The following is a 12,500-nucleotide window of genomic DNA, read 5'->3' on the forward strand; positions in this document are numbered from 1 at the left end:
TTTATTAATCATGTGCGTTTTTCCATCACCTGCAATGTGGATGCTGTTAGTCCTTTAGAAAAAAATGAATAGAAACTTCTGTCAAGTAAATTTGATGTACAGTACTGTAATTTTGTACTGGGAAACATTTTTGCATGAAGCCACAGTTTACGAGTTATTCTAGAAAAATATAAAGAAAGTGACCTTCAAACCCCCCCCCCCCTCCCCCGTCAAATACATACTTACACCATAGTGGAAGGGACTTTAATTATGGTGTTCACGGTAGTATCTCCTACCACTGCACAAAAATTTGTAACTCATCAATTCTCCCCCCCCCCCCCCCCCCCAATTTTCTTTTGTTGACTGGGCTACTCCTAGAGATACGCATGAAGTGGAATTTAAAAGTAAATATGAAAAGTATACTAGTGTCTTTCCATAGTTTTCTCAGTGCTGGGCTGAATGGTGACAGTCCTGATGGCTTTTACCCATAGGGGTGAGGGTGATTCCAGAATGCTGGGAGTGATTTGATCCAAACTTTTTACGTATAGCAGTTATTATATGGTAAAGAAGTACAATGGGACTAGCGCACCACTAGTATTTCTAAGGTAGAAAAGTCAGGGTAGGAGAAGAAAGGGGGTGATATGTAATATAACTGACGAACCCATAGAGAAACTACCACCAAACTTGACACACATATGGTTTCCTGCTTAGGAAAAAGTGTAGTATGGGTAACACACCCTTACTATCACAATTTATAGGAATGGGGATGATAAAGAAGCGATATGTACACTCAGTTCTGGAATACATGGACCAGTTTCAAGAAATGTTGCTACTCATAGTTGAAAAAAGATGACAGTTCACTCATAGTGTCTGATAGGCAAGTGCAGATGTCAAGATGAGTGACACAGAACATGTAAGCCTTGAGCGTGCATGGCAGTTTAAACCAAATATGTAAAAACGGCTCTGAGCACTATGCGACTTAACTTCTGAGGTCATCAGTCGCCTAGAACTTAGACCTAATTAAACCTAACTAACCTAAGGACATCACACACATCCATTCCAGAGGCAGGATTCGAACCTGCGACCATAGCGGTCGCTCGGCTCCAGACTGTAGCGCCTAGAACCGCACGGCCACTCCGGCTGGCTACCAAATATGTATTAGTATTTGAAAACCACTGGTGGCCACGTATGCCTAGCACTCCTAATTGAGGGGATGGAAAGTGTGTGACACCAATAATAGCTGAAAATGATTTCTTTTAGTCTCATATCTAAAAACATTCTGGGTATGTTGGTTGATTAGTGGCAGCCATGATCGTTTTTTACACCTATTAGTGAGTGAGATGAGGCTGAGTAAGAATTACTTACACACATATATGTCTATGTGTAATACACAAAAGAATCTAGTGACATAGTCTCAAGAATATCTAGTTTTTTTCGTCATCTTCAAATTAAATCGTTTGATTCATAATGGGTATAACAAGACCATGCAGGCATCAGATGAGCCCATTTAAAAATTCTCTCTGGTCCCCATGTATTTCCTGTTCATATTTGTTCTCTTTCTTCGTATTCAATTTATGACAACTCATAATCCATTTAATCACAATTACATGACATGTTTTGTCATCCAGTGGTCACCAGAGATAAATAGAACACAATACTTATTATAATGATTATGTTGTCCCAAATCAAGATTTGAGCAAGGCCATGATTTAAACCCCAGTACCCTCCCCTACAGTACTAGTCACCTCCACCATATTAGTGATCTCTGTATGACATGATAAGCTAAGACATTCCCCTTAACACTTTCCTTTGCATTGCTATTCCCAAGTTTTGGTTTTCCACAGTGGAGCTACTTCCACACACCATGTGGAAGTACCTATTGATGTTGTTTTTGAAAGTGTAGGCGGGAATATCAGTGATACAGACGGTTAAATCGGGCCTGGAGAGGTGCTTGGACAGCCTAATGGTTAAGGCGACTGCTGAAGAAGAGGAGAGAAAGGTGGCTCAAGCCCTGGTCTCACATTAATTTTCATTTGTCACAATGTATTCATTAAATTGCAAGTTCAGTGTTTCAGAATGGTTTTTACTGATATTTCATATCATTACATCTTAACGTTTTGCATCTACATCGAATACATCCATTTTAATTCAGTAAATAAACACTCAACATAGTCTCAAGTATGAACTGCAGTATCTTTGTTGCAAACATAAATTTGACTTGAAACAACATACTGAGCAGCGTATCTGATGCGAAAAAAATGGATGGATATAGAAATAGAGAGAACGCCAATAAATTACGAAGATTTTCATGTTGTGCCACACGGTGGAAGGTAAGTTAGGATTTAACATCAATTGACAATGAGATAATTGCAAACATTGTTCTCTATTGTGATAGACTTGAAACTGTATGTAATCACATATGTCAGTAATGACCTTAGAGACCAAAAATCTATCTGTTAGACACTGATATCAGTCATTTTCAATTAAGTTTACAGGTCAGAATCCCTTGCTTCCCATTTCTACCCCTAAGTCCACAGAGTGTAGTTTACTCCCAGTTTATTTTATGCAGACAGTGAATTACTTGTGCTGCTTGGTTGTTTGTGGTAGTTCAGGTATTACAATTATTTACCATAAAATGTATTATGGGACTTCAAGAATACATTAAAATCTCTCTTTGTTTTGTTTGAAAGTGATCCCTTAAGCCTACATAATAATTACTTGAAACAATATTTAAATTTTGGAGCTCATGGAAAACATATAAAATTGAAAGTACAGATAAGTTTAAGGTTAATTAAACAATATTTCATACTTTTTTAAATCTTCAAAAATACTTGCCTGAAAGAGGTCACACAAAAACAAACAAAAACTTAAAATCAGCCAGTTTATTATAATCCAGTACCAGATATGAAGTAGGGTCCAAATCAGGAGGGAATAGGTAACATCAAAATATAATATCAAGGAATGAATAAATGTGAAATTAGTACATACATCTGTGTTTGTAAGATAATTTGAAAATTGGATCGTAACAGAGCTGTTGGATGCCTGAGTAATAACTTACTTTCATCACCTGTCAGTGGGATGCTGTGGTGACGTTATGCTGGCCCACTCACGCACTACTCGATTTTCTGTAGGTCTGACCTGGCGCGGCTGTGGTCCTCGCGGCGGGACTCGAGCGCGACATCCGGGGCGACCATCATCACTGCCAGGGACCCAGCTCAGCGGCGCGGCTCTGGGGAGTCGTCCAGGAGTGGCGGGCGCCGGGACTCCACCACTGTGATTGTCTCCTCTGGCTCCAGGAGGGGCTCTGGGGAGTCTGCGCGCTCAGGCAAGTGGCCATCCATGTCCAGGAGAGGCTGTCTGCATGAACCATTGTCCGTCTCCTCTATACTCTACTTTCACTTTTGCCTGTTAAAATTTCAACACATAGCTCTGCCGAAGCTCCTATCCAGGCAAGTGAATCCCTCTCCATACTCAGGCGAGCAGCTCTGCACCTCCCTTGGGGTGTTTTCACAGGAGTATTCTGAAGAACATAGTTCCCTCCTCCTGTGTAAGCTAACTTTTCTGATCCTCTTTCTCAATTTAACACATTCCTGTTCTATTTCACGTATTTTTCTATCAATTGTTTGCATCCCTATCTCTCTACTTGTCTTTCTCTTTCAACACCTTTGTCGTCCTCCCTATTCACATCGTTCTTTTCTTGCTACAGATGTTCCACAGGTTCACTGTATTGTTTTTCTCTCATTCATTTATTTTTCAATATTTGTGACTAGTTCCAGAGTCTCAGCGCAACCTCAGTGGTTCCTAATACTAAAAGCTTGTCATGATCTGCCCCATTTTCATTCAAGTAAGAGTTTACTTGAAGGCCCAAAGCTAATACAGATTTTTTAAATTTAATACAGTATCTGCCACGGGTCCACAAATAATATTATCGTCGGAAAATAATGGAGGCCTTGACACATCCTTCATCCACTCCATCCCTATGTAGTTCTATTTCCTCTTTCATCTACTTCCTCCTACTCTTCCTGTATGTTTTCAACTCTTTGTAATTTTCTTCTGCCTTCTGCATCTAATTCTCCTACTTCATGGTCTTCTTTGTAGCTGTCAGTCTTTTGACTGTTCCAATGCTTTCCTCTCTCTTTCCCTGTCTCCATGCGACCACTTCACCTGACACTCTGTCTACCGTCTTTGGAAAATTCTAGTCTTTGTCTGCTCCTGCATTTCTCCCAATTATTACTCCTTCTAGTGTCAAGCAAACAATTCCTGGACACGGTATAAAATGTCCCACAAACATATCCCTTTATCTGGCATGGTTTCTTCTCTAGACTTCCCTCTTCATCTATTCTTGTTACTGCATGTCATTATGTACCTTATCTGTCAACTTATTTTTTAGCATTGTGTATTACCATCACTTTCTTCAAACTCTTTTACTTCCCCGGTTAATCCTCACATATCCTCTACTCCATATTCTTCTATTGAGCTTCCCACTGTTCAAGTGATTCTTCTTATGATTTTGTTAATTTTTGTGAGAACATAATTGCCCACCCATGATTCACACGTTTCTGTCTATGAACTTGAAACTTCAATTGTTGCAACCTAAACACTGAATGATATTCTTAGTGAGCGTTTTGACCATTATATGTGCATTAGTTGGAGGTATTTAAATTGAGTCGAAGTGGGCGATTTGCACTTATGACTTTTGTGTGTCACCAGTGACACTGTCTTTCACTTGTCACAGGCTGATATTCGATTACATTTTAATAAAACTGTGTACACTTTGTAAATCAATCCAGCTATAGTATTCTAATATATTTAGTAGAAAGCTCAGTAAGTCTGGTTTCATTTGTTGTGTATTACAATTGATATTCATAATAATTATAGTAAATTTTAACTGAAAAGATTCATACTGAATTCACTGAATTTATTTTTTATTTGTGTCTTCTAGTCCTTTTTTGACAAGTTTAATTGCACTCATTCACCTCCCAATATTTGCTACATCCAATGTTTTCAATAACCTGTTTTAAATATTGTAAAGATTTGTCTGGTCTAAAAATTTTACCGTAGCATGTCATCTATTCCTGCAGACCTTCGTTCAAATTCTGATAACCTATCATTCATTCTTGTATGCTTTCTTCAAGATCTTCATCACCTAGTCTCCTCAACTTTACTACAAATTTTACCTTATCTACTACAGAAACTTTTAAAACGTCTTCCTAGCACCACATTTCTATATTTTCAGTTTCTCTGGCCCATATTTTCCCATGTACTACTGTCCTTTAGACGTACAAATTGTGAAGATAGCTTCTCATTTTTAATCAAAAGTTTGTCGTATTAAGCCGTTCTGGTATTGAAATTGCATTAACCTTCTCGAAACGTTCTCTGAAGTCTCTGCTATTTTTGACATTTCGTGTAACTCGTGTAATGTTGCTGAAAATACGGTTCATTAATATGAAAGTCCAAGTAATGGTTGAGTAAGAAAGTAACTGCAATTTACAGGATTTTTAATGCCATTCTTTCTAGAATGACATTCCTTCATTGTGTCTCTCTATGTAGGTAGATTTTTTTGACAAGTTTAATTGCACTCATTCACCTCCCAATATTTGCTACATCCAATGTTTTCAATAACCTGTTTTAAATATTGTAAAGTTTTAGTGACAGGGAAGGTACACACCTCTTATAACAGCAGCAAGTAGCAAATTCTTTCATCCATTATTCATGTTACATCCATTATATACATGTGTACACATTATGCCCATTAGATAAATGTATACACGTTACACACATTATTATTTACAGTTTCTGTTCTAACAAATATTTCTATGTCTGAAACAAGTAATGGGCAGTATTAATATTTTAGTATATCTCATAAATCACTTTAGAGAAAAATAATTTTTGGAAGTGATTTGAATATGATGAGTAGAAGTTTCTTTTTATTCTGAAAATGGTAAGCGAAACTGAGTGTTATACATAACTGTATTGTGAGGACAGCAATTTTTCAATCTGGAACATTATTTGTTTAACCTACTTGGTAGAACATGTGAATATGCTATTACCTGACATTTATTTCCTATAGTTTTTGAGCCATTTGGTGGGGGGAGGGGGATGGGTTGAGGTGAGTGAATTAGAGAATATTATCTGTAAAGTAGTACTGGAAGTTCCTCTCCTCTCAATAGAAAGAAAATTGTTTTTATGATGCTGCTTTGATTGAGTTTGGTGTCTCACAGGCAACAGCAACTTGTTTGCAGTTTCAAGTCAGTTATATCTGATATTATAAACCAGTACATTTTGCACATATTTTCTTTGTTTAAGAGTATGTTCTTACCTCACAGTATTGAGTATACTATCATTTTACCTTTTCTTTTTCAGAGAAAGATACCTTACAGTGATCAGCACCAGCTTATCACTTCTAGTATTGCTCTCAACTATGCAACAACTTTCTTCTATTTGTGAACTATTGTTCATTAGCTATTTAAAATAAGATTTATATTAGGGCAGTGACAAACAGATTTCTTAACATTCCCGTGCACTATTAATATAACCGCCTTTGCTTTTACAATTACACTATTATTTAAGATATAAAATTATCATCTAATACAATTTTTATTTCTACAACATGAAAATTTACTGTATTAACTCCTCATTTTCATCCAGTCAGCTGAGACAAATTATTTTGGTTAATATAATGCAAGCATGTTTGTCTTTTACAAAAGACTCATATAATTCACCAACTACACTAAACATATACCTTTTGTAAATAATTTAGGTAAATGACGCATATTAGTGCTATTTCTTTATTTGCAGTAGTCTTTCACTCTCTGAAGTTGATTAGTATCTCTATGAATTCGTCAGGTCATTCCAAACTCTCATTACTATTTTTTAGTAAAACCAAAAGCTAGGAGAAGCAAACCCAATAATGTAGGACTGAAATTCCATCTCAGGCTGCTGTTTTTGGGTTCCACAACACTGCTCAGGACCTATCTATTACTCTTCAAGCAGAACTGAAATCCCAAGTACTTACTGCAGCCTGGTGATACTTTTGTTCCAGGAAATGATTCTATTTCATTCCTCCACTCACTTATTATATTTTGTTCATTCTATCCTTTACTGAGTGACGTAATGTAGCAGTTCCAATGCTGAGAACATACAATGATGGAAAAAATTGTAGCACCAAAAGTAATTAATGTACAGTAGTGAAATTTTGGGTATAAATTCGCTAAATAACATATTTAAGTGATTAATATTTCAAGTTCATAGGTTAATGTAAGTGTGAAAAAAGTCCTAGTAAACGTGAAATGCTGGTACATTAATAACCGGTGTAGCCGCCGTGCTAAATTCAAGCAAGCAAACGTGTACACATTGTCCTACAGATCCCGGTGTCGTTTTTTGTGATGAAGTTCCAAGCTTGTTGCACCAGGCTGGTGAATAGAGGTGCTGATAGTGATGATGATGCTGAAATGGCCGTCCGATGACGACCCACATGTGCTCGAATGGAGACAGATCTGATGATCGAGCAGGCCAAAGCCACATATCGACAAACTGTAGAGCATTTTGGCTCACAACAGCGATATGTGGGTAATCGTTATGCTGTTGGAAAACACGCCCTTAAACGCTGTTCATGAATGGCAGCATATCAGGTGAGTCACCAGATTGACGTCAGGAAGTGTGGGATACCCACGAGAGCGCTCCTAGGGTCATACGCAATCGCATCCCATACCATGACTCCAGGTTAGGTGCAGTGTGTCTAGCACGCAGACATGTTGGTTGCAGACCCTCATCTCGCCTCGTTCTAACGCACGCCCGTCATTGGCAATGAGAAGGATCCAGCCTTCATCGGAAAACACAACAGACCTCCACCTTGCCCTCCAATGAGCGCTTACTTGACACAGCTGAAGCCGCAAACGGTGGTAGTTTGGGGTTAGTAGATTGCACCATACAGGGCGTCTGGCTCGGAGGTGTTGTTCAGGTAACCGATTTCTGACGGTTCGTTGTCTCACTGTGGTGGCAACTGCTGCTCAAATTGCTGCTACAAATTCAGTACGATGCGCCAGAACCACATGTCAAACACGACGGTTTTCCCTCTTCGACAACTACGGTCGCAGGTTCGAATCCTGCCTCGGGCATGAATGTGTGTGATGTCCTTAGGTTAGTTAGGTTTAAGTAGTTCTGAGTTCTAGGGGACTGATGACCTCAGATGTTGAGTCCCATAGTGCTCAGAGCCATTTTCCCTCTCGACAGTGCCACGTGGCCCTTCTGAGCTCTGTCTTCTTGCGACAGGAAATTCGAGCGGCCTCCGCTACCAGCAGTCATATACTGTGGCTACATTCCTCTCAGGTTTTTCTGCAGTATCGCAGAAGCACATCTAGCTGCTCGTAGCCCTATTACCCGATCTCGTTCAATCTCAGTGACGCGCTGATAACGGCGTAATTGTAACCTTAAAGGCATTCTCGACTGATCACGTCCATTCTTAAAGCTAACTAACGATCATGACCGTTACAGCATGTATTTAAAGCAAATCTGATGGGGCGTCACTAACGTCAGTCTTGAGCAACTGACGCGAAATGTGAATGGACATCATCTACAAGATGAAGAAACACGCCTGTCAACTTTCGTTTAAGTCACACAATTTCTTCTTCGTGATGCGGTTTTTTTTCTGTCACTATATTTGGGAATGTAAGTATCCACATGACAATTTTGATATCCGGTAACTCTCTCAAATAACTTTTGGTGAATACTGGGAAACCTACTTCACCAAAATTAATAACAATCCTTTTTTACTACAGTTTTGTGATCTGAAGTAATACTAGTCACAAACCACCAGAATGTCATTGGTTAATTAAAAAGTAACCTTCCTCTTTTCCCCTTTCGTTATCATTTTCGTCTTCACTGATTCAGGCTTCTAGTGTATGTCCATGCAGCTGGTAAGAGGGTAGAGACATTTTGATGTTTTGTCAGGCGGCATCTGCCTCGGGCTCTTTGCTGTATGACTGTTTCATTCGTAATCTCAGTTGGCCATGGACGGATACGAGCGTGAATGGTCACCAGCTCTCCCACAAAGAAGAGTTTACTAGAAGCGTTTACATTTTTGCACATAACAGTTCCCACAATCTTAAGCTAACTTTCGCGAGATGAAGTATTATGAAAGCCAAGAATCTGGAAAATCTTGGGCAGCTCTAGAGAATTAGAAACTCTGTTGAACACAGAGCCTTAGTCGTTCCCTGATAGCCATCCCACACGGATAGGACTGCGGTTTGTCCACCTGCATAAAACATACAGGACAAGTAGAGACACTCATTCACATGTTGACCATATCTGATGTCAACAATAAATCAGACAAGTAGAAACTGTGAAAGGTGAGTAAGACAGGATGGAAAGCGAGAAGTCTTCTACCAGTAAAGAAATAATAGAAAGACTTCGCCAAATGAAGGTGCAACTGACAGAAAGAACATCGTTCCCTCCAAATACACGCTCTCACAGACTTACTCTGCACTCATAGTGGTAGTGCCAATGAAGTACTGATGCTATAAAATTCTCCAGACTTTGGATCTATGTGCCAATGATATGATGTCAAAGCGGCACTAGGTCGTTACCCTTTTTTTTCTTAAGTCATCTGTTTTCTGACAGGTTTGATGCGACCGAGCACCAATTCCTGTCCTGTACCAAGCTTTTCATCTCAGAACAGCACTTGCAACCTCCGTCCTCAATTTCTGGATGTATTATTATCCCAGTTTTTTCTACAGTTTTTGCTCTCTACAGCTCCCTCTAGTACCATGGAAGTCATCTCAACAGATGTCCCATCATCCTGTCCCTTCTCCTTATCGGTGTTTTCCACGTATTGTTTTCCTTTCCGATTCTGCGCAGAACCTCCTCATTCCACATCTTATCTGTCCACCTAACTTTCAACATTCGTCTTCAGCACCACATCTCAAATGCCTCGATTCTCTTCTGTTCACGTTTTTGAGCAGCCCTTGACAAAACCACCATACGATGCTCTGCTGCACATGTACAGTCTCAGGAATTTCTCCCTCAAATTAAGGCCGTTAATTGATACTGGTAGGTTTCTCTTGGTCAGTAATGCCCTTTTTGTCAGCTCTAGTCTGCTTTTTATGTCCTCCCTCAATGATTACTTTGCTGCCAAGGTAGTAGAATTCCTTAACATAATATGTGGTCACCAATACAGATATTAATTTTTCGGTGTTCTGATTTATGCTACTTCTCATTACTTTCATCTTCCTTCGATTTACTCTCAGTCCATATTCTGTACTCATTAGACTGTTCTTTCCATTCACCAGATCCTGTAATTCTTCTTCACTTTCACTTAGGATAGCAACATCATCGGCGAATCTTATCATTGATACCCTTTCACCTTGAATTTTAATCCCACTCTTTATTTTTTTTATTTCCGTCGTTGCTTCTTGGGCGTATAGTTGAATAGTAGGGCCGGAAGACTATATCTCAGTCTTACAACCGTTTTAAATCGAGCACTTCGTTCTTTTTCTTCGAGTCTTATTCCCTGGCCTTGGTTTTTGTAGATACTGCATTTAAACCCGTCTTAGCCTGTAGCTTACTACAACATTTGTCGGAATTTCGAACACCTTGTACCATTTCACCTGTCAAACGTGTTTTCCACATCGACAAATCATAGGAACGTGTCTTGATTTTTCTTTTCTCTTCCTTCCATTATCAATCGCAACGTCAGAAGTATCTCGGTGGAGCCTTTGCCCTTCCTAAACTCAAAATGATTGTCATCTAACGTATTATCAATTTCCCACGACTCCTGTAGTTCTTAAATCAGTTGCTTTTCGTTCGTTTTAGAAACAGAACTCCCACAACCTCACTCCGTTCTATTTTATTTGTGTATTTTTAGTTTTTCTGGAGTGTTCGTTTCAGGGCAGCTCCGCCACTCTCAAGTGCTGTGCCTATTTAAATTGTTTTTCCAAGACAAATACTTTATCGCCCACGGGTCTGGAAATACAATTCTCGTTCGAATTTTCTAACACATGTACATCCTGGTCGACGTTTGATGGGACCTTGGATCTGTTTGCTTTTATTTTGGAATAAAATGAAACACTTACAGCCGTCCATATGATGTCATTTCATGTATGGCTACCAGTTTCGGTGCTTCAGTGCACCATCTTCAGGCTTTAACTGACACTGAGGCCTGAATGTAGTGCACTGAAGCACCAAAACCGGCACCCACACAATAAATGACATCATATGGACGGCTGTAGGTGTTCCATTTCATTGCATAAGTGAATGGCCTAAGCCCCCCAGACCTCCCATCACAAGGATGGACATAAAAAGCGTCATAGTATATTTGGGACATGACGTAGCCAAAGTCTGCGCTGCAACTTTTCACATCCCACGATTTGATTTCTTTAGCCCTCTGTGAAAAAAGTTAAATTATAAACACAATTTTCTTTTCAGGGTCTAATGAACTATTTATTTCCTTCAATAAAGCTTTTAAGGTACGTAAATCAACTTCAAAAACAAGGAATATAGTTTAAAAATCCATCTAAAGCTAGTTAGGTGTTATGAAACACTTAAAACCCAAATTGGTGCAAATCTTAGATGATATATTAATTAATTTTCCCATTCGGTTAATCACTGTTTTGCAACCAACAAAGAAATCCAAGTAAATGATCTAAATGCCGCATGATAGCGCTATAAGAGAGACTGAGATTATTAGGTTAATATCCAACACACTTGTCAACATCAATGAAGAGTTCCTAAACACTTAGAATTCTTGCCTTATGGGTTTTCTACTCCCTCATTTACACAACAATCACACAACCATCAGTCTTTTTATGGTGTCAAAGCAGCCTCTGAGGAGATAACGTCAACAACCACCAGTAGATTGAAGTACTAAGTGGAAACATTCATTTGAATTCCACATTTCATACCCCTCTTTCTATCTGTTCTATAGCCATCTTATTTCCTCTGTGCCAAGAAGTAACTGCGAAAGGTACAACGGTTACAAATAATGGTGCACCTCTGATGTTTATGTGGGCTATATGAGGACGATATTCAAGAAAAGCCACAGCCTGTTACTCGGGGGACTTCCCTCACAGAATACTGACTTGGTCTGCAGGCGCTGCTCGACGAGACTCGACAGCGTCGGGTGCGGCTCCGTCGCCGCCGAAGATCCACCACCAGCACTCGCACCACCACCACCATCACCACCACCACCGCAGCTCGCACCACCACCACCGGCAGAGGAGGGACTCCAGGACGGCGCTGCCCGTCACCGAGGCGGGCCAGCAGCCCAAGTACTACCGGCAGGTCTGTCGGGTGCCACTCTCTCACTGCATTTCGTTCAGTTTCAGCGGCATCTATACTGTTCTTCATAGATGAGGTATTGATCGAACTCATATCAATATTCTGAGGTTCCTATTAGTTTATTGTATTTACAATGAAGTGCCCCACCATTTTACAAGAAATAGTACTACAGCATCAGGCAAAGTCAGAAAAAACTAGATGCACAATATTTTTGAGTCCTTATAAAAGATACAGTTTCAATGGTGCAC

General features: G+C 39.5%; 1 protein-coding gene across 1 annotated transcript in view; it reads left to right on the plus strand.

The window, feature by feature from the left end:
• LOC124550721 (serine/arginine repetitive matrix protein 1-like) overlaps positions 1-12,500 on the plus strand; it is a 116,465-nt gene that overhangs the window by 25,698 nt on the left and 78,267 nt on the right. The window contains exons 5-6 of the mRNA XM_047125442.1: positions 3,111-3,304; positions 11,401-11,441. Coding sequence (XP_046981398.1) covers positions 3,111-3,304; positions 11,401-11,441 — 235 coding nt within the window. The remainder of the gene's footprint in view (positions 1-3,110; positions 3,305-11,400; positions 11,442-12,500) is intronic.

This window comes from Schistocerca americana, chromosome 9, assembly GCF_021461395.2.
Source record: "Schistocerca americana isolate TAMUIC-IGC-003095 chromosome 9, iqSchAmer2.1, whole genome shotgun sequence".
Taxonomy (NCBI): domain Eukaryota; kingdom Metazoa; phylum Arthropoda; class Insecta; order Orthoptera; family Acrididae; genus Schistocerca; species Schistocerca americana.